The following is a 22817-nucleotide window of genomic DNA, read 5'->3' as shown; positions in this document are numbered from 1 at the left end:
CCTCTCTTCTTCCAAAGATCATAGGCTCGTGTAAAGGAAAAGAAAAATTCTAGTGTGATCTATAAATGTAAGGCTGAAGATAATATCTTTTAGTTAATATATTTCAAATCTCTCCAGTGTGAATATGAACCTGTGGCCTGGCTCCCATCTCTGCAACTAGCTGCTACCCTCTTGTGGCCAACCAGGACACAGAGATGCGCTTACTAAGGTCAAGGTGCTCATTTTCCTCCTACTTGCATGTTTTTAAAGCAACATGAAGAACAGAAATGCATACAATGCAACAACACCCTACAGATATTCCTCTTTAGTGCTGGTAGCATGCCCCCCTCCTCTCCTCTTGTACCTCTATACAAAGTGGATCTCAGGGGTGAAACCTGCCCATTAACATATAGAGTTTTTATTCAAATCCCATTCACTTTGCCATCCATTTAGAAGAACGATGCCAGGAGGTTACAGCGATGCCGTTGCGGGAGGACCTGATTGAGCTTCCATTTTAGCATTTGATTTGATTGTGAGGCAAACAGTAACATGATGGATAAGATCTCATTACAACAGGAATGTGAAAGTTTAATTTCCTGTACATGTTCCGTCTTTATTAATGTCACAGGCTGCGGGTCTTCAATTGCAGCGCAAGCCGCGGCGCTCTGGCTCCAGCTTGACATAAATGAGGCAGAGGGATTACATTTGGCACCATCCACTTGAGCCAGTTTTAATTTAGGTTTAACACCGCATCTCTCCGAGCGAAATTAAGTTTGTGTGAAAAATAAATAAATAAATAATTTAGTGCCATTTTAATCAAACTGCGTTCTTGTTACGAGTCGCCTCTTGATGTCTTCGCTGGTTTCGAAACAGTAGCCTTGTTGCATGTGAAGAATGAAGCTGCAGAAAATGGTGACTATCGCACCCTCACTTATCTGGTTCAGGGGGGAAAACAGAGAGAGGGGGAGGACAAACTTCAATAATAAACCTGTCAACACTCCAATTTGAATACCCAGGAGTCACAACTATCTCAACTCTCCTCCGCTGGCAATCATCATGATCACGGACCCTCTTGAGAGACAGCATCTCATCTATCAGTCAGTCTCACACACACACACACACATACAAACACACAGCTCCTCATCACACCATCTCTATTTGTCCCATTATATCCTTAACACAGTGTAAAATACCTCTGCTTCTCCAATAAGGGAATGGTTGAGAGGCAAGGGCCAGTAAAGTCTGTGTGTGCCTGTGGTTATGTGTGTGGCATCAGGGGCTTCATTGCAAGCATGGGCTACTGCCTGTGCCTGCTGCTGAGGTTCTGAGACAGCCCTGCTTGTTTGTTTCCCCTTGCTGTAATCCTCAGCTCCTCAGAGGTCTGACGTGCAGCGCACAGCCTTAGCTGTGTTACCCGCAGGCCTCTGGGAGATAGAGCACCGCAGCATATGCTGGGAAAAGGGAAGAAGATAGATACAAGAGACCTACACCCACTGCACCTGATCATTACCATGCCAAATTTATATTGATTGCTGTAGCTTGAGAGCTAAACTGTGACTTATTCCCCTGATGCAGTCCCTGTGTGGAGTCTGTGGTGAAGGGCTGTTGGTAATCCAGAGAAACCATGACACATGCACCATGTTTGGCCACAGATATGGCAGCACACATTATACTATGGCAGGGAACATTTATGGGAAGCTGGCCGTGTCTTGCAGCAGTGATTTTTATTGATGACTGCACAGCTCTTGGATTTTATCCACATCCATATCAACTACATCCAAATCTGAATACATTGACTCTCAGCGGGGTGGCGGTGGGCCCAAAGGGAACGGGAGGAGAGTGGACAAGTAGTGGGTACTTAAACATATTCACCATTTTCCCTGCCTTTGCTTTGCTGGATAAACTTGTATATTTGTGGTGTCTCTTCCCGCAGGCACCTTTCATCACGCATATGCATATGTGCCTGCCCTTGACATTATCATCAGCAGATTTGTGCAAAGGGCCCTGAGGTAAGGTTGAAATACTGCTGAGGCTTCTGAGGAGAGTGGCCTGCTTTAGAGAGGCTGTCCGTGGGCTAAATACGCACCAAGAGACGGAGTCAGAGGAAGGGAAAAAGCTCAGTAACTGAACCTAGCAGAGCGCCCCTCTGGGGACAGCAGTAATTAAACAGTGATTAAATTAAGGGGCAATGCGGGCAAAATGCTGGCTGATTGACACTCTGCTGGTTCCTCTCTCTCGCCGTCTCTCAGTCGCGCTCTCTCTTGCTCTCTCTGCGGGTTCAGCTCTGTCGTGGAGCATTGCTTTCTATTGACCTCCAATTACTCACCCACTCTGAATTCTTCAAGGTCCAATTTTCGAAAACTATTTTCTTAACTGTGTTAAGAGCATGGATCACTGCACATTTGTTTCTGAAGACTGAGCAGCAGGACTGAAATACAGAAAAGTTGGAGGGGGTGTAAAAAAGAGACACTTGAATGTATAGTTTCTTTGTGCTTCCAATGCTATCAATGTTTGCACTCACAAACTGCAATCACTCTACCATTGCGCCCGCTATCAGTTTTTACTGCAGATAGATTCACAAAAGTACAATCACAAGAAGCTGGTAGTGATTTAGAAACTGTACTCATGCAGAATCAAAAGTGAGTTTCCCTTTCTCGAGCCTGTAGTCGGGCAGCTTTAGGAGTGCCCCATCAAATACTCTCCTAAGGGGGGAAATACTATAAATTACCTTTGGCGACTCCTTAAAACCCAAAGCAAATAGAGCGACAGAAGAGCCGAGCAACAGCAATAAAACCAGCTTTAACAAAACAATCAGAAAAAGGCAAGATGCTGAAATTGCCTTCCTCCAAATCTGAAATTCTCCACACGTTCACGGCTTACCCTTCCTGCCACACTGCCCCAAGTCTCCAGGCCCTTGTATAGATTTTTATAAACCTGGTCTTGTGCTTATGAAAATAGTACTGAGGGTCCTTAAACAATCTGTTAAATCTTCTGATAGTGAAGAAGGTCCTTAGGTCTCTAATACAAATTCAAATAGCGGTATGGAGATGGATTAAGGGGAAGACAAAGAACAGGGGCCCACTTTAGAGGATGAGATCAAGATGACAGGTATTGATTAAGTGCTCAATGAGAGCACGCCTATGAAAGGCCAGCCACCACACAGCTCATGAAAGAATCATACACAAGGTGCTCGGCAAACATACATGCGTGGCATGTAGGTGTGTGCACATTCAGGCTAAATTGTAGAGAACCTGCCTGGTTTTCTCTGATTAAAAAGTCATTAAAAATTGATATCAAACTTTTCTCGTGTAGTTGAAATCCTACTAGTACCTATATATCTCGTTAACTATTCAACAAAGACACAGCAGGTAGATTGGGGCACTGTTGTGGATGTGGTTTTGCCCACAAAAACATTTTTTTTAAATCCTTATGTCAGAATCCACTACTCCTTGGGTTGAAAAGTGCAGCTCGACACCACACATTCCTTTACTTTGGCACTGTTATTGGAGGGAAAACAGGAAGGATATTCTCAAAGATTACACGTGAATCTAATTTCTTGGTGAAACAGTCGAACTGGAGGACTTAGCCCTTTTCAGAGTTTTTTGATGATGTAGCGCGAAGACAGCCGTAATCACAACAGCACTGCCAGCCTGACCCACCTCATCATCCTTGACATTTAGCACAGCGCTGTTTCTCTCGCTCTTCCCTTCTTCACTGTAAACAAATGGTTTAACCCTGATTTGTGTAAGTGTAACCGGAGGACATGCAGTGACACCAAGTGTGGAAACCCTCTGAGAGTAGAGGGAGTAGAAAATAGAAGGAGAAAGGCAGGGAAGTGAGTACTGGGAAGAGCGAAGCAAAAGAAGCAAAACAGACACTAAAGCCTAACTAAAATAGAGAAAGTGAGAGAGAGCCGCCATGGTGAGCAACTTCGCCAAGACTGCCACCACCTAAGAGGGGGGTATCTGAGATTAATCTCTATGGAAAGCTGTTGGGTCTCTGCAGACAATGCTCTGATGGAAACGAGGCAATAAATGCCTCTTAAAGCCATCATAAATGCAGCTTCCTGCTTAACAGTCACTACTCAGACCTGCGTCCAACCTCATTATCCTTCGTCTGGGCCGGCTGGTTTGCATGCCAACTTACAGGCAGGATAACTAAAACCCCTTTCACTTAAGCCTCAGCGGAATATGTGGTTTACTTATGAGACTTGAAAACAAACTCATCAAATCAAAGGATGTTTTTCCATAATTTAGAGGGGGGAAAAAATCTACGCATGACATGCGAGGTGTGCCTAAATCAACATCTCCAGTTAAATTAAGTATATCATATAGAATTCACAGAAATGTTACCTACATACAGTATTTCCTTATATACAGTTTTAAATCCATTGACAAATGACACATTTGACTTGATTACCTCTTGACATTTCCCTCTGTGAATGAAGGCGGCAGTAGATAAGGCAATCATGGCACCTACACAGTGTAAATATAAAAATATGCTCATTTGTCTGGTCTCTAGATAAAGACATAAGGTCACATAAATGGGCAACTCTCAGCACACAGCACCTCCCACCCTGCCCGCTTCCCCTGCCTGTCTGTCTGTAGTGGCTGACGGTACAGCAGCGTGCCCTTCATTATCACTGGGTAATGCTCATCACAACGGCCGTGGCTTTTCTCCATAAAAACCCCCAAGTCTCACTCACAATGAGAAATAGGGGAGATAAGGTGCAGGAGACCATTTCTTTTGACATTCACGATGGCAAACTCATCAGTCATGCTGTCAAAGGCACTGGTCTTGGCTAGTTTGGGATTTATGAGAAATAATGATGGGTTGAAAATAGCTGGTAAGGGCTTTGCTTCTACCTTTTGGTTTGGGAGTGTTGTGTATTGAGGCACGCTCTGCATAAAACCCAATTTCTTTTGTCAGTGACCCTTGCACTGATTTCACATCCAATCTCGCCATGTTCGGGAGGTTTGGCTGGTCCTGTTTGAGCTGGCACTGACATTTCCGACTCACAAGATAAAAGAGGGAAGCAGGGCAGCAATAGTTGATTCTTTCCCCTTAAAAGACAGCACATTGCCACAGGAGCATTACGTGTACCACTCCCTCTGATTCACTGAGCATTATTCAAGTATTCAAGGCCTCAGTGCTATTAATTGGACTTAAAGTCGTCTTCAGAAAGCTAAACAGCTCTGACTGAAGAATATTCACACAGAACTCTCTTCATCTGCCCATACCTGAAAACAGGGACAATAACAAACAGTAATAGCATGTGTCAAACACTTAGATTTTCTATTTAAACTAGTGACAGGCAGTGACAGATGCTCCCATTCCAATTCTCTGTAAACATTCTGGGACACAATATATCATTCAGTTACTGTGACGCACCTCAAGGTCTATTAAACTTAACATAAATTATTCATTTCAAAGTCATTTGAAAGTGGATTTGAACAATGTTGAAAGGGCAGCATTGTTGAATTCTATAGAACAATTGCACAACTATAGATTATAGTCAGTAGGACTTTTAATGGAATCCCTATGGGAACACACGGAAGGGATGTCCTCAAGCACCAAATTATTAGTCAATTTCAGATTATCAGATTTATTAATTACTATTCTTAATATATCTTATGAGAGTGCCAGGAGATATAGCCTAACCACCTAAAGGCTTTAACTGAAATGGTCGACATAAATTTATATTAAACATATTAATGAAACGCTAGATTGGCTGGTGTTTAGCTCGCCTTTTACTTGACAGTTCAGGGACCTGGTAAAATTGCTCAAAACGTAACATTGCTTATAACCCAAGTGTTGCAAAATTGTAGGACAAGAGAGTTTGGGGCAATTTTGATTCAAGTGTGCGAATGAGACCTCTTAGAGCTCAAGGGTGCTTGGATCTGTGTGGAAATTAAGCCGTGAGATTGTAGCTAAGGGGACGCTGGATTGACAGCGACATTAGCCCCGCGGCACCCCTGCCGTAGCGCGCCATAGTCACGTAAAATAGATGGACAGGAATAGCAAATTAAATCTTCTTAATAGTAGCAAAGGATGTACAGTCAGGTTAGACTGAACTGTAGGACTGTACAAGTGTGGAGATGAGGGCTGGTGTTTTTAGTGGGATGAAATGAAGTGGCTCTGAAGTGTTTTGGTTAATAAGCCTACTCCAACCAACTTCATACAGAAGACCCTGCTATCTTTATATCAATTTGAAATTAGCTCCTTCACAATGTTTCATGGCCTCTTTCTTGAAACACGTTCATAGGTCATTTCAGTCGTTGCCATTAATTTGAGTATATTTATTAAATTCATTACACTGCAGACTAAAAGAGTTACTCAGTAACAACAGAGTGAGAAAACACTCGTAGCCGCAGCTCGCACAGCACTGAGCAGCTGGCGGCGGCTTTGTTGATGCGTTTCTCACAAGTTGTTTTTTCCCCTTTCCAGGTTCAGTGACACCGCATTGCTTTGCCACAAAGACCAACCTTAATGTAGACAAAGCCAAGTCGGCAAATCTTTGCACAGCATGCACGCACACACTTCTAAAAGCGGGACGTACACAGAGGGAGCAAAGCGTTTTTCAATGCATTTAGATGAGACCTTTGACAAAGGTCCCTAATGCAGATATCAATGAACCAAGGGACTGTGCTATCGGAGCGAAATTGGCTGACGGAGGGATGTCACCCTTGTGCATGAAAAATGATGGATCCCATTTGTAAACTTCTCTCTTCTCTTCCCTCCTGCCCATCCTCTCCCCCTCTAGCCTCGAACACGGACACATGCGCAACACATACGATTCCTTCCTCCACCATCAACCCGATTCTCCAACACTGGTTATTGAACAAGGAAGCCAACCTGTGACTTTGCTGGCAAATAGCAAGCGGTCGGGTAAAATTGGCACTTTAGCGACCATTTCATCTGACTGTCAGGGAGCCCAAAAAGGACCTGTGAGATTTCAGTGATGACAGGATAGATTAACATCACAGACTTTGTTTTTTCATCTTCCTTTCATTTCCTATACTATTCTCTGAGGAGATCAGCAAAATGAAACCAATATCTATGAAACCACAAACAAATAACCAGAGCTTTCCAAATATTAGATTTTGTTTGCTGGATTGGACAATCAACTGTTTCTTTCCACTCGCTTCATGGTCAGTGTTGACTTGAGAGAGAAAAGAAACACCCTAATCCACCTAATAAACAGGAAATGAACAGCTCGGCCTACATGGCAACATGCACTCCTGTATACCCTGAAATAAAATCGATTTCGCATATAAAATTCCATACATTTTGAAAGTGTAGGGCTAGGCTCTGAATGCAAACATCAAATGATTCAACACATGTCTGCACAATAACCTATAATTTACAGAGCTTGAAAAAATCATGCTCAGCATATAAAGTGTGATAAGCAACGTAATATGCATACTGAGCATTTCTAAGGAAACAATGATATATTGCTAGTTATCCTAGAATGAATTACTGCATTCTTAAGCAGCATGTTGAGTCAAAGGTGGGGAGGTTAATATAGGCAAACAGGCATCTCTGCAGGAAAATGAAAACTTCCCAGTGGAATGTGATGGCCAACCTAAATGCTGACATTGTGGTTTCAGTGATGGAGTGACTTTGAGAGGGTTTGCGGTCTGCCAGTGTTCAAAGCTTTGCCTTGAGGGTAAGGGGTAAATTTGCTAAGTTAATCACATAATGAGGCCAATTAAACATCGGAGAACCCAGGTGAAATGGGAGCTGCCACTGAGCCTCCACTAAATGAGGCTCTGCGGCTCAGCCAATTCCCTCTCTGGACCGATGCTGGACAACCCATTTTCAGCTCCAATAATCTTCTATAAAATTCAGCAACATTTATAGGCTTTATCCTATTGATGCACAGGCATATACATCTTACAGACCAGAAAAAAGAAAAACGTTGTCATCTCTTTACTTTGTTCATATTGATATCATATTTTGATTGGTACATATTTTCATTGCTTTTCATTCAAAACTCTATAAATTTATAAGAGCCTATAAGAAAACACATACATACATATATATATATGTGTGTGTATATATATATATATATATATATATATATATATATATATATATATATATATATATTTATATATACATACACACACGCGCACGCGTTTGCATACATGTTTTTGTCTGCTAGAGTGGGATTTTCGCAGCATATTCTGCACCAAATCTCTGTGCGTTAGTCATTTGTTTGAAGCCAGCTCGCCTCCTGCAACCACTTTTCCGAAAATACGCGCTTCTTATGCGGTTCGGACTCCTTCTGACATTTCTTTGGAAGTGGAGGAACACCAAAGTAATTGCTTAAAGGAGCTTGCTTCTTCAACATCTTTAAGAGTTCTAAACAAATGTCTGTCCTACTCCAGAAAATCTTATGTACGCAAAGAGCGTTGCACATTCTTATCTGGTGGCGTCTTTTATTTTGACAGCGAATGCGCACCTGTGGACCACTTATGTGCACCCCTGTACATGTGCATACATATATATATATATATATATATATATATATATATAGAGAGAGAGAGAGAGAGAGAGAGAGAGAGAGAGATACTTATATACATACATATATTATGCTATTTTGATCATTCCTGTCTGCGTTAGTACAGTATGTGTTACACAGTCTGATAAAAAATAAAAAACCTAAACACTTAGATTCATGCTAAGGTTACACATACATAATTGACTGCTGACAACATAAGATTCGAAACCTTGGTTTAAAAGAGTTTTCAAGATAAACCAAATACTTCTCAAAAAGTGATCTAGGCTAAGTTTAAATGATTTAGTTGTTTCTACACAAATCTAAAAGCACCCCAAAGTTCAGAAGGAGTTTCAGGCACTCTGTTACTCGAACTTTGAACAACACCAAACCTTATTCACCCCCAATTAATGCTAGAATTTATTAAATATCTCCTGACATTACACCTCTTTATCACATGAAAGCATTTTGGAGACATAGACCATAGTACCCCTTAATTATAATTGCTGGGGTGCGTTGTTGACCAAAGCATCTGAGTATTCGAGAGCCCTTGGAGGGTCTAGAAGAGGATAAATCACTCCAGCAGCACTTACGCTTATCTGAGTGCTTCCAACATACCTGTATTTCTACAAGCGCAGCAGGCTTAGGGTCAGAGAATGTAAGGGCTACACACTGAACAAGATGAATTGTGGTAAAACAGTAAATCCTCGTGGCATCCTCCAGTACATACGAGTACCTAGAGCTCAATAATCTTGGCATATAGCCCCCTTTCAAACCAATTCCATTTCCCATATGATGTGAAAGGCTGGAACATTATAACACTTTGGCTTATGATACAGAAATCCCAGCTTTACCTGTGCTCATCAAATGAGAGGTCTGTGGGTGTGTTGGTTAATTTTGAATGCCAACCCAAACCAGCCAAGGATGAAATATCTTGCTTGCAAGCTGTAGGGCTCATATAAATGAAAAGCTGTATCACTGTCACGGACACAACACAAGGCAATAAGAAACTGCAGAGAGAGCAGTTCATTAAAACGTGAATACATGGGGACATATATGGACACTGATGAAAGAATATTTCATCACCATCAGGGGTTTATAAAAAGGCCCACCACTCTGCCCACCACGATCCAATAATCTGGATGTAGAGGATTTACACAGAGTAAGATGGACAAGGGAAATTAAGGCAGGCACATTTTACCAGATCATATTGCCATGATTTGTTAATAAAATGCAAAGCGACAGGCTAGATGTGAGACAGCGACTAAAGCGCGGCGGTGATTTAGACTTAATCCGTCATTATCCCGCCTTTGAAGTGACCTCACTGTGCATGTTCCCACTGTGACCCAGAAGCATACTCACAGCTTCTTCATTAGCTGGGATGAAACAGAGCCAGTTCATAGACGACTTTGATGTCCCGTCCTCCTCACACAGACCAGTAGACATGCTGACACACGCGCATAAATGACACCTACATGCACGCACTCACATCACAGATATTCTTATCGCTGACTACACTGAGCCATGAAAAAAACATGGTTTTAATCAATTATGGCTCTCACCTTTGGGGCAGCACATTCATTACATATGATAGGAGCAGCTAAGGGACAATATTCCGAATGTGTGCTTAGATTGAAATGAAAGAAATTGTATGGTTAGAGGGTAGACAAAGACTGCAATTTCACTCAGCTGAACATCGTTGGCTTGGATTTACATATGTGCACACAAAAGGCCTGCACTGAATGTGATTTCACTGATATAATTTATGTGTACCCAGCGATTTATCATCCTTAGATCACAGCATGGAAATCAAGCAGACGACCTAAAGAGATCCACACATCTGTTCTTAAAGTTTATCATGGAAATTTAAAAAAAAAAAAATCAACTAGACACAGTTTGTCAATATGCAAACCACTGACCAGTACAAGGCAAGTGGGTATGACATTATATATAAGCTTAAAGACAGATCATATGGATTCCCATACACAAGTGTGTGTGTGTAGGTAAGAGTGCACTTAGTTTTTCACAGGACTCTATTCAGGCCTGTGAAAAACTAAGTACACCCTTACTGCTTCCATGGGAATTAATAGGGTAACAGCAGACAGGTGCTGCTAATCACATCCAGTTGATTAAATGATCATTGGCAAGTGTGACCACCTCCATGAAGGCAGATGTTCTGGCATTTTTACTGCTCTGGAGCATTCAGATAAGTGTTAACACAAAGCCACACTCTTCCCAGGAGTCAATGTCCCAGCAAATTCACTCCAAGGTCAGAGTGTGCAAAGAAAAGGAAAAGCAAAGAGATACCTCTCAGTCACTAATGGCCTCAGATGGCATGTTAAATGTTAAAGTTCATGACAGCACAATTAGAAAAAGACTGAACAAGAGAAACTCGTCTGGAAGCTTCGCCATGAGAAAGCCTTTTCTTTCTAAAACAAGCATGGCTCATGTTAGGTTTGTAATGTTGCATCTGAATAAACCCACGAAATGTCCTTTGGACAGATGACACCAACGTGGAGATGCTGTGCCATAATGTATAGCACCACATTTGGAGAAAAACAGATGCATCAAATCGGCATAAACGCCTCATACCAACTGTCAAGCAAGGTGGTGGAGAGGTGGTCACTGAGTCTAACACATCAAGCAGGGTGGTGGAGAATGGCCAAAAAAGTAAATAATAAAGGTGTTGCAATGGCCCAGTCAAAGTTCAGACCTCAAACTGACCTCAACTGATCTTGGCATAAACAAATGTCCACAAACATCAATGAACTAAGGCTACGTTATAAAGAATAGTAAGCTAAAATTCCCCCACAACCACGTGGGAGACTGATAGTCATACAGAAAATGTTTGCTTCAAGTTGTTTCTATTAAAATAGATTTTACAAGCTACTGCATAGTGCATGTATACTATATACTGAAGTTTTTATATACCAACAACCGTGCTAAAACAAATCTATGTGTGTATCTGACTGTGAGGGTCTACCAGTAACAAAAAAGGTGTGAGCACCCATGCAGTTAGCTGCACGACACACGTTTTCTGCACAGTGTATTGGTAGAGTTCTTTCCCCAGGCAATGGCCCGTCAGGCCAGACAAGGAGGCCGGGTGTTAAAGTGCTAGCCGGGTACACAGAGTAACAACAAAGCCATCTGCCCTGGGAATGCACACATCCATCTTACTAAAGACAGCCAGTGAAGGAAAAGACAAAGGGGGGAAGAGAAAGGAGAGAGAGAAGCAATGGAAAAGAAGCAGTAGGGAAACTAGAAAAAAATAGAAATGTAAAAACAAATTTGTAAACATATGTATGGGCACGCTGCTGGTGGTGGCAGGGAGCTGCAAAAAGGTGAATGAGCAGACTACTGGTGTGAAAGAGTCCCGGGAACTATACACTTGTTTTCGCCTTTCTGCACAGATTAGATCTTTTCGTTTTTCAGCTTGCCTGATTGCACAGCTGCTGAAAGCCGCTTCCCTCGTTCACTATAGACGGTAAAAGCCAGTGGCATATGATTGGCTATAAACTAAACCTTGCGCTGAATGTATATGCCTGCAACAAAGTAACAGATGAGAGCATATGGTATGAGAGTATGTCTGGAAGTGGGGCATGCCAGAGCTGATGGAGGGACCAAGTTAGTAAGTGAAAGGATGAGAAAAATTAAGCCAATTTTAGACCAGAAATAAACATATTTATATCCTGACACACACAAAAAACAATAATCTTTATCAGGGATGTGGCCTCTTTTATGTAAAGTGGAACAGGCTGCTAGGTGGACTGTTTAAGTGCGCCAGGAATAGCAATTCAAGTCACTGAACAGGATTGTTTTTCTATGATGTTGCTGTCTGTTGGAACATTTTTAATTCAGTTACATAACAAATAACAGGACTTGCGTTGGAGACTCTCCAGTGAATTTTCTTTTATTTATTTGTTAGCAGGTATCTGCGTCTGTAAGATGCACCCATACAGTCTATGAATGCATCTTGCCAACCTAACTTGCTTTGACAGTGACTCACAATAGCTGTAAACACTGAACGTCATGATCATAAAAATACAGGTAATTTTTTTTAACGAAGCTCTACAATTCACGAATCTGTTTGCAAAGCATAATGTCATCCTCATTTATTTTATTAAGCATGACATCAGGTGAGAGGACAGCAGTAAGTCCCAGCTCCCACTGTCATCCCTGTTTCATAGCCATCTGGATGTGACTCAAAACACTGCCGTCAGCATTCCGGGCTCAGTGATATCATCACAACATTTTCCATTTGTTTTTTTATTTTTTATTTTTAGAGCATTTCCTCATCCCTGTGTAGTCTGAATATATATCCCACTTATATAGTGCTCTTAAACTCGCTCGCTTTCTCTCTGACTCTATATTATCTTATCAGACTGAGAGCTTTCAGTTGTGTTACCAGCCATTAGCTTTAGACAGTGGGTAGCTACAGAACAGAGTGAGGGAAAAGTGGCCTCCTGGTGGCTCTGGGTGATGTCAGTTGTAAAAAGGCCTTTTTATAACACCAACTATCCATGCAGGTTTCAAGGCACATGGTGCCTCTGTATAAAATGACCTTCAGCAATTTTCAAATACATTTCTGATACAAATGCTAATAGATTTTGTGTTACTAGGAAAAAGGCACTCAGTAATATACCTTATCATACAAAACTGTTGTACAAGTAGCACAACTACCATATGCTACATTTACACTGTTTCCAAATAAGTTAATTTAGCTGGGTAAAGATTAAAAAAGCAACACGTGCAGTATTGTCTAAATGTCTTGAACCATCCCTCACTTCTTTATATTTTATATCCAAGGCGCCAAACTTTCTTGTAATTCTTGTGAAAAGTAATGATGAGTATTAAAGCTTTTTCAAAGTCTTTAAAAGCCTTTCTGTGGACATGCTATGGCTGCTTTTTCACTCATTTTCAGTTCAATCCTTGTACCTGACCATTTTCAAAGGAATGTTTTTGTGTTTTTTATGCCACATACTTTAGCACTGACCTATATCAGTCAAGCGTAAAAAGACATCTAACTCAAGAGATGAACCTCAAGCAAAAGCATATAATAATTAGTCAAAAACGTGGCATATCTCAGCATGGTGTGCAGTGTGTTCTTAAAAAAGTTTGAGGAAATTGGACAAGTGGAGGACAAATGAAAGTTTTTGCATCTACTGTTTGCAAAGGCCTACATAGAAGCCCTCTGACGGTAGAAAAACAGGGAGAAAAGGCTAAGGTAAACCAAATTACAGAAAAACTGGAGTGAAAAATCAGTTGCAAAGGTATCATGTAGTGATGAATCCAAATTGGAAATCTTTGGTCATTAAGGAGGCCAGTGTTGGGGGGAGGGTTGTCAAGACTGGATTCGAATTATGAAGACAGAAAAGTACCATCAGCTTTTTATCCACCCTGCAACATCATCTGGAACATGTCTGATTTAAGCATGACACCGATTTCAAACACACTGTCAGTACAGTAAGTATATTAGGTTTGAAAAACACACAATGAAACTCAATCAGTCATGGACTTGCCTCCCCAGAACTCAGACTTCAACATTATTGAAGCAGTTTGGGATTATCTTGACAGAGAACCGAACAAAAGGCCTGGAAAACTATTCCTGAAGACTACTCAAAGAAATTACAAGAAAGTTGAGATAAAGAATACCCAATACTGACTTTCAAGCTCATTAGATTGTACAAACTCTTTCTTTCCTTATATACTGACTTTCCATGTATGTTTGCACATGTTTCAATAAATCACTGGAAATAGTTCCCATTTCCAAGCAAAACATAAACAAATGAAGCATGGCTCAAGAATTTTGCAGAGTATTACATTGTGTTTGTAGATGCATCATCTGTTTCGCTGAGTTCTATAGATTAAATGCAAACACAAATCTATAATTTATAATCACTGCAATTATATAACAACTAGAAAACCGAATCGGTATATACCCATTACTTCCAGACAGCATTGCGGACCCCTGACTGAAACCAACCTGAAACATTCAAAGCAAGCGTCAAGCATCGGTTAAAAGCAGAATGTGTGATTTACAGAAACATCACACTGAGAACAATTGTTCAGCTCTGTGAGTCAGTCAGAGTGCCCGCCGCGCACGATGACTGACGTGTTATTGGCAGATGGCTAGACTCCTGCACTCCATGGGAGGCTTCCAAACAAACAGCTCCTGGTTACACTTAGGTGATTTTCACATCAATATCGATCAATTATTCACATATTTGTGCTATCTGAAGAAAAGCAGCTGCACTCCCTTTCATATGTGCTAGACCAGTATTCATTTTGTAGGAGGTGAAAGGAAGGAGCACCGCTATTCCCTCGCATTTTATCCCACATTTATAGTGAACTAAATTTCGCAACATCACAGCATGATATAGAACTGTGATTAAGTGGGTCAGTGACTCTTACTGTCAGCATTACGGCCATTAGCTTTTATGGAAGAATACATCAAGTGCAATAGTTCTGTATTTGAGGTAACATGCAGAGAAGTCTGCTTTATCCATTTTTGAAATGTCTTTTGACATAAAACTGAGGTCAACCCTTAAACTTTTCTCAATGCAGTGAGCATTTGAAGTGAATATATAACAGCAATACTGTGTGGGTGTCTAAGCTATAGTACATGTTGGAGAGGAAGATGTGGCTGTAGCAAAGTGCTGTAGTTACACAAGCAACTGTGCTTTGTGGATTTGGCAGTACTTGAGGGTGATCTAGTTTATTATTCCTTGTTTAGTCAGCCTCTCTGGACTTTTTCCTTGAAGTGCTTTATATGAAGTATAAAGTAAAGCACTATGACACTATTTAAAATGAGGTTTGCTTTAGTACATACCATCACACACTTTCCCTCCCTCGTGTTACAGAGAAATATTAAAGCTGTGCCCCAAGGTCAACAGCAATAGCCCTCATTCTACCCATCACTGTGCCCTTGTGTTATTCATGGCCAGCACTATGAGAGGCAATGATTCTTTTTTTTTTCTTTTTTTTGGGCCACTCCAATATCATTAAGTTATTAGTTGATTTCAGTGGATTTAATCAGCATAGTAATTCCTCTCCATGGGAAGATAAGTCCCTCTCAAGAGCAGTTACGCCGTCCACTATGCCCGCTGATTAGACACAAGCCCCCAAAATAATTCATCAGAAAACTGCAAAAAATAATTTATCAAAAGTGCTTCTCGCAAAGCCCGCTCAGGACCTTTGCTTCTTAATAATTAAACTCTGCAATTAGGCGTCTTACCATGCACCCAGTGTGAGGCTCCATGTAATATTCATAACCATACATAATTATGCAATATATTCACTGGAATAAGAGGCCATATATTCACGCCGGGGCTGTCAGGAGAAAAGACATTTTTATTTGGTTTATAACACTGTTTCATCTTATACATGAGCAGCTGGCTTCTTGAGACAGAAGAGAATGAGGACGTCTGGTCCTTAGCAGTGTGACACTGTATTCTATGATTCTGAGAAACAGAGAGAGGGTTGCAAAGAGAGGAGGAGAGAGAGAAAAGGAACTGAGGTTTTCTTCCTTTTTTTTGTGGGCATGCTCCAATGCCACAAATATCAAAGTCTGTTAACTGGACACAACAAAGACATACCTGAGTGGTATCATACACTGACCACAGTCAATGCAAGATACGGAAAGAGAGGCTTTAAATTAAAATGGAGTGGAGACAGGGTGCTGTCTCAGGATCCACTGTATGATAAATTATACATAATGCAGTATGGTAAGAAAAAAACTGTAAAAAAAGAATAGTCCCAAACCTCTTGATCATGCCTGAAGCAAATAAGCAACAGCAGCGGTCTGCAGTGGACATACTGTGGACAAGGTTGGCTTTCATCTTGAGACACAGTTCAAAGCTATGGGGCTACGCACAGAACAAACTAGCAATCAAAGCTCATGTGTAACTGGGCAGTGGTGCACTTCACAGAGCCTGTCGTCTCAAGTGTTGCAAAGATCACACACAGATGCCTCTTTCACATCACAATGGCTGATTTCTAACACACAGCCTTTGGTCCTTCTTATTCTTCACCGTGGTAAATTATAGAGAAAAAAAAAACATACTGCTATTGAGACGCACTGAAGGCCACTCACCACATGTATATGCTGAATAAGAAGAAAAGCATATGTTTTCTTCCAACTTTGAAGAAAGGCTGCTTTTTGTCATTGGAAGTGGAGACAGTCTGATATTTGATTTAATAAAAACTGAAAGATAATAAAAAGCAAATGAAGAATATGCTATATATTCTGTAGTAAACGGGATTAACAGCCATTGAACATGAGATTATTTACTGCCAAAGCTATAATCAGACTCTTTGTACGGGGATTTCATAATCATTTCCCACCAGGTGATTGTAACGTGCACAAATTGTTATAATTTGTACATGCTGCATGATTAATGAACACTGCTGTGCTTTATATGCAGCTCGACTACACAACAATATGTTTTGTGCATTTGAGCTAAAAGTTCAATCGATGAAATAATTTATAGTGTTTGTATAGAGCATACCTCTGGAGTGAATCTCATGCAGATCTAAACAACTAATGTTGAAGTTTCAATTTTCTTCCTGTAAAAAGAGTTTGAAAAAGAAAAACACAAAAACTGGTAACCATGCAAGATTTTGAAGTCTTACTTCACGTGCTAATAAACAAAGCTTGTGTGTGTGTGTGTGTGTGTGTGTGTGTGTGTGTGTGTGTGTGCCACAGTTTTATTCTTTTCCAGAAAACAATGACCTTTTCAAATATGACACAGTTTTACTGTGGGCATAATACAGATGTGATTAACATAAATAAGAGTTAAAGTCAAATAGGCGTAAAGGTCGTCACTCAGGACTAGTCTCGGGTCCACGAGGTGATTTACAACAACTTAATTTGACTGTGTGGAGTAATTTATCTGTGACAGAGCAAGCCGTGGAACTGTGCATGCCGCGCGCACATGCAGGCAACAATATGCCATGACTGCACACATCTTATATCTACCCAATCAGTCAAGATGCTTTACAACTTCTGTCAGAGGGCCTAACAGTTCTCATAAATTATAAAGCCATTGTACATGGTGCCAATAACTTTTGAAGGAGAATCTCCACCAAACTGAAGCCAGTTTCTCTTCCTATTATATGTGGACATCAAGACGCAATTCTCCTGAGATGTAAAAAAAAAATGTGGAAAAAAGCAGGCCAAATGCTTTGATGGTAGATTTGCTCTTAGAAAACTGTGCCAAAAAAACCTTCTAGGATAAAAACTCGTTCACATATTGACATTTTGATGCAAAGCAGGTGGCAGGTAGGTATGATTCTGTTAGAGATAACTTGCATTTCCTATCACATCCCTATTCCCTCCGCTGACTCTCCAGTTATGCTGTGCATCTGTGTCATCTGCAGATCCACTGTGACAGCTGGAGAATATGAGGTATGAATGATGCAGAACAATTCATAAACAGCAACAACAACGCAATGTGATAGGGACAGAAAAATGTGGATGTGGGTCTCAAGTCGGCAAGCAATAACGTGCTGTGATTTATTTCGAATGCCCCCTGTAGTGCCCACTGATATTCTGCAGGGAAATCACTCACTGAAGTGTACGGGGCTGCCTTGCATCCTCTGCTACTATCAATATGAAGATAATTGAAAGAGAATACATGTATGTACACAAAAACCATGTGCAGCTGTATAAGAGAAACATTTAATCTAACCTCCTGTCTGTTAGATAACTCTGTGCATATGTGAGTGTATATGGATGGCAGATGAGGGAGATAGGAGGCCCGCTGTTAGCGCTGGATGCAGTGATTTCCTGGACACCGACAGAGCGAACCTCAAACTGAAGGGCGGACAGAGATAACCACCTGCAGGGATTCGCATCCTGTTTTATTTAGTCACCTTCGGAATTTCCTCCAGGGACAGAAGACGATATTGTGAAACCAGTGAATGGTCCTAAAAATCAAAGCCAATGTTCTGTAGGCAATTATAACAAAATTGCTTGAACCAACTGCAAGGCACATTCCCCAAGAAAGGAGAATGTCATTATTTTGGTTGAGGTTCAGCTAGGTTACTCTCACCTCCATAAAAACATTTTTTTCATAATTCTTTCAGATATGTTCTTTTTTTAATAATTATATAAAGGCCAGCTCATGTAAAGCCACTTAAAACTGCAATTAATTATTTTTTTCCCTAATGGTAACATAAGTATGTATGACTCTTATTCTGTCTGAATGGTTCAAGATTGCAAACAACATGGGAAATATAAAGAGTGGTGAACAATGCCAGCCCTCAGCATGGCACACCTTGATGTGCAGGTGCCTTTAATACTAGAATAAGTCATCTTAGATTAGGGAGTCAAAAAGAAAAAAAACTCAACCACATGCTCTCCATAAAGCACGCTATAAAGCTCTCCCAGATGTTGAGAGGTGGTTGCGGTTCCAGCGACATGCAATGTCAGGGAGGAACTGGTAATGCCGAGTGTATTAGCGGTCTCTTTATGGGTGCATTAGGTGCTGTGGAGAGGAACATGGGGGCTGCCACTGATCTCCTACCAGGCTTTATGCTTTGATGAACATACCCTTGAAAAACAGGGACATCTGCGACCGTATTCTGCCGAGCTTGGAAGACGCCTCCCTCTCTTTAGCCTCCTGGAAAACATAAATCAGCTTCTCATATCATCATCTAGTCATATTCAATGCATATGAAGCTCTAATCAGTTAATCTGTCAGCTTTCTCCCCTTTCGGTGATATATCAGATTTGTAATACTCTCCCACATATGCAGTAAATCTCTGACAAAGCCCGTGTTTTTTGAAATTCAGCGATGGGGCTGCGTGAAGTGAAGAAGTTCACTTGAAAACAGATACCAGGGAGAGTGGAGCACTGAAAGCTTCAGCGCGCTCCCATGTGTCATCTCTCTCCCTACCACTAAACAGTGGCCTAGACAGGAAGCCAGAATAAATTTCCCCAGTTCATTGTCCCCGCTGAGGACTAGCAGAACATCTCAGTCTGATTAATGGCTGTACACTGTCTAATGAACAGTAATTGAATGGTATAATACTGCAGGTCCTTAAAAGCCCAGAGGAGTCGTCTTCCTCCGCTTAGCTCTCTGGAAAAGCAAGGCGGTGACATTGTCTAGAGTTGATTATAGTTGACCTTGCATGTGGAGACTAAGGTCCTCGAAATGGCTAACCTAAGCTTCATGGAAGAGCAGCAGGAAAACAGATGAAAGACAAATGCAACGGAGAAAGAAGAGGAATGGATCAATGGTGTGGTCGATATTGATTTGATTTTTTTTATCACAAAATTCTTAAGGAGAGGAAGGCAATTGATCAAGCATACCTAGTTTCATTGGCATTTCCAACAATATTAATTAAGAAAAAATGCTTAGCCGACTGGCTGATAAATCAGCCGATACTGTTAAATCAAAACAAATGATAATTGTGAACACAATATTACACTGGTGAGTACAAATCTACCCTTGTCCACATTTCCTCAAAGTGTATGACATCTACAATACAGACAGAGTAGGCCGTCATGAAATCAATCAGATCCTTAACAGAGTGCACTCTAAAGGAAAAGCCAACCTGCAGAGAGCCCAACAAAAGTCAGTGGAGTGAGTGTAAGAGCAGCTTTGATAAATGTGCATCAAGCTCCAGCCCGCCATCCTTTGCTTCCTAACACCAAGATAGCCTGTGTTCACTCTCAGCGGACATCTCCACTTGGCAGAGACGCTGAATCTCGTTATTCTTTCCTTGGCCTGGACCACACAGGTCAATACCACATGTACACCACCACCTCACCGCTGTACTGTCTGCAAATGTATTCACTATTTAAATGCACTGCAATAAATCATTTAAAGCTTCAACTGAAAATGTAATCATGTAATTGAATTTGGTCATCAATATCGAGCATATACATGCACGTATACAGAGTACACGGGGCATTTCACGAGCATATATGAGCACCGGAGTGGGATGAAATCTGTCTGGACTCAGCTGAAAGTATGAGTCATAGCAGTGCAGTTATCCCTCATTATTATTCACAGCCCTCTAAATGATGAGGTTGCTGACAACGAGACAGCGACAGCTTGTTTGGCCTCAGTGGGAAAAAACAAGTATGAGTATGCATGAAGGATTATTAGACGCTAGGTAAGGTAAGTCTTACCTGCAGAGTTATTATTTCTGGCTTGACAAAGGCATTTAACTATAATGTAAGTACAGTGCTGATAAAACATTAATGAACATAAACAAATCAAAGTTTGGTAAGGCAGCCGGTCTGATTAAAAGTGCTGACACACTTTTACTGCAAACTAGAGTTATTTTTGCTTAGGATTTGTTCTTTCAACTAAAATTCCATCTTATGCCACTTTCCATTCGCTGACAGATCAAAAGCTACTTGGCAAGATGATTATTGCAAACATAGCTGAGTCCATACAAGGATTATCATTATTATTATTTCCCATTATCTAATGGTCACTCCACCCAATCCATAGTAAATCTGAATCAGCAAAATTCATGTATGACTAAAAGTGATAAGTAATGAATTAAGCTATTGATGAGGTCTTTAGCCAGGGTCATAACCGACCCCCAGAAGTCAATAATTATCCCACGAAGAATATCTTTATTGCAAAAGTGCATACGGCAGCAAAATCATCACCACACCAAAACATTCCCCTACGGTGTAATTGCCACTGCTTAAAATTATAGTTTTCATTAAAACGAAATGTTCTAGGTTATTGATTGCTTAAATAAGACTCAATATCTTCTCATTTCAAAGCCGAATGAAATTGCATGGAATAGTAATATCACCCAACTATTGTGTGCATTTATCACAGTTACACGGCTTCATATCGCTGTCCCTTGAGGATTATTAGAGCAAAATAAGTTTATTTAAATGAGCGTAATTTCGGGGGGACCACAGATCCATGCAACAACATCTGTATACACAGCTCACTCCCCACTTCATCAATGTTAATGCGCACAATAACCAGAGTAAAGGACAGACATCAAATACAACTGCATATTATTATGGGCCTCTTTTTCAACCATTGAAACTCCATGATTTGCAGTATCTGGGGCGACAGCTTGGCTCTAAACGCGTCCTACAAAAACTTGTAACTGAGACACAGGTAATTTAAATCCTTTGTAGTACTAGTAATGTGTTCTGTACCTTTTAATGTTCCCCTCTGCCCCTTAGAAAGATTGTGTTAGTAAATAGCAAATACACCAAAATAACCATGGAGACAGAAAAAAATGTTACACGTGCAATAAGTGAAAGTATAGTTGCTGAAAGCGGGTCTATGTGACCCTATTACAATTATGGAAATGATCATTACCATAATTGCTGGTTAGACCATTTTTTATGTGACCTAATCCAAAAGGAAATGAGAAAATTGGACATAATAATAAAGTAAAAATGAACTGAATGTGAAATACTAACTGCATTAAACTAATAATAAGTGTACTTACATTTTTCCCAGAATCTGTGGTGGAAGACCTTTGCATACTCAAGTCATCTGAATCACGGAGGGAGGCCTTGCAGGAACTCGCACAACGATTCCCATCTTCATACTCCTCTTCAACTATCTTGGCCTCAACCTGCAGGGAGGGGAAAAAACACACAAGATCCCCTTTGGCTTACACTGTACTGTAGTGCTGTATTGATTTTACAATATTTATATATTTATGTAGCTTGTTCTGCTGAGCATTCATGAGCCCTTATTCTGAGCAGAAAATGGTATTATACTGTACTAGAAGTATATTCGCAATTCTGTTTGATGTTGGGAAACATACAGAAAGGTAAAGCTTAATAGGAAGAACACCGATGGGGGGGGGGGAGAGAGGTTACTAAAGCTGCAGGCACGTCTTTCATCTAACCCTTTCATTTTACATCAAATGCAAACAGCTTGTTGTGATGATCAACTTGTATACTTTAGTGTGTCTCCAACGACAAGCTGTAAAAATTATAATAACTGACATATAAAGCGTAATAAAATCCGCATGGAGCCAAGGAGCTTTACATGTTTCTCCATGTTCACATGGGTTATGTTTTTCTCTGGCTATGCTGTGTTTTCACACTCAAATCACTTCTTATTTCCTGTCTGATATCAGGCCAAGCTGTTAAATAACTGCGCGCTTTAAGGACCTCATCAGACTGTAGCGCTACAGTATGGGATTATGTTTTACCTGATCAATTGGCAGATCCACCTTCAACTGGCGGTCTTCCTGCACCTCTGCTGCTCCTGCCATCTCACTCCTTTTGTTTTGTGCATTGAACACGCTGCCCTCTGAGAAAAGTGATTAATCACAATTACCTCATCTGCTGGCAGTCGCCATCTCATTCTTCTACACACTTGCTTTC

The 22817-nt window shown here is 40.8% G+C and overlaps 1 protein-coding gene across 5 annotated transcripts in view; it reads right to left on the bottom strand.

Annotated features, from left to right (window-relative positions):
• Window positions 1–22817, bottom strand: part of dcdc2c (doublecortin domain containing 2C) — a 49371-nt gene that overhangs the window by 19278 nt on the left and 7276 nt on the right. For 2 of the 5 annotated variants that reach the window (XM_085143624.1, XM_085143620.1), the window contains 3 exons: window positions 22643–22743; window positions 21926–22054; window positions 19035–19104 (listed from right to left, as the gene is read on the bottom strand). In XM_085143624.1, the coding sequence (XP_084999750.1) occupies window positions 19035–19104; window positions 21926–22054; window positions 22643–22743 (300 nt within the window). Of the gene's footprint in view, window positions 1–8563; window positions 15943–16989; window positions 17048–19034; window positions 19105–21925; window positions 22055–22642; window positions 22744–22817 lie in introns of those variants that run through there. The other 3 variants (XM_085143621.1, XM_085143622.1, XM_085143625.1) reach the window with 3 other exon arrangements.

This window comes from Neolamprologus multifasciatus, chromosome 19 (assembly GCF_963576455.1).
Source record: "Neolamprologus multifasciatus chromosome 19, fNeoMul1.2, whole genome shotgun sequence".
NCBI classification, from domain to species: domain Eukaryota; kingdom Metazoa; phylum Chordata; class Actinopteri; order Cichliformes; family Cichlidae; genus Neolamprologus; species Neolamprologus multifasciatus.
Note: the sequence above shows the minus strand (reverse complement) of the source record. Positions and strands in the feature narration are given on the sequence as shown.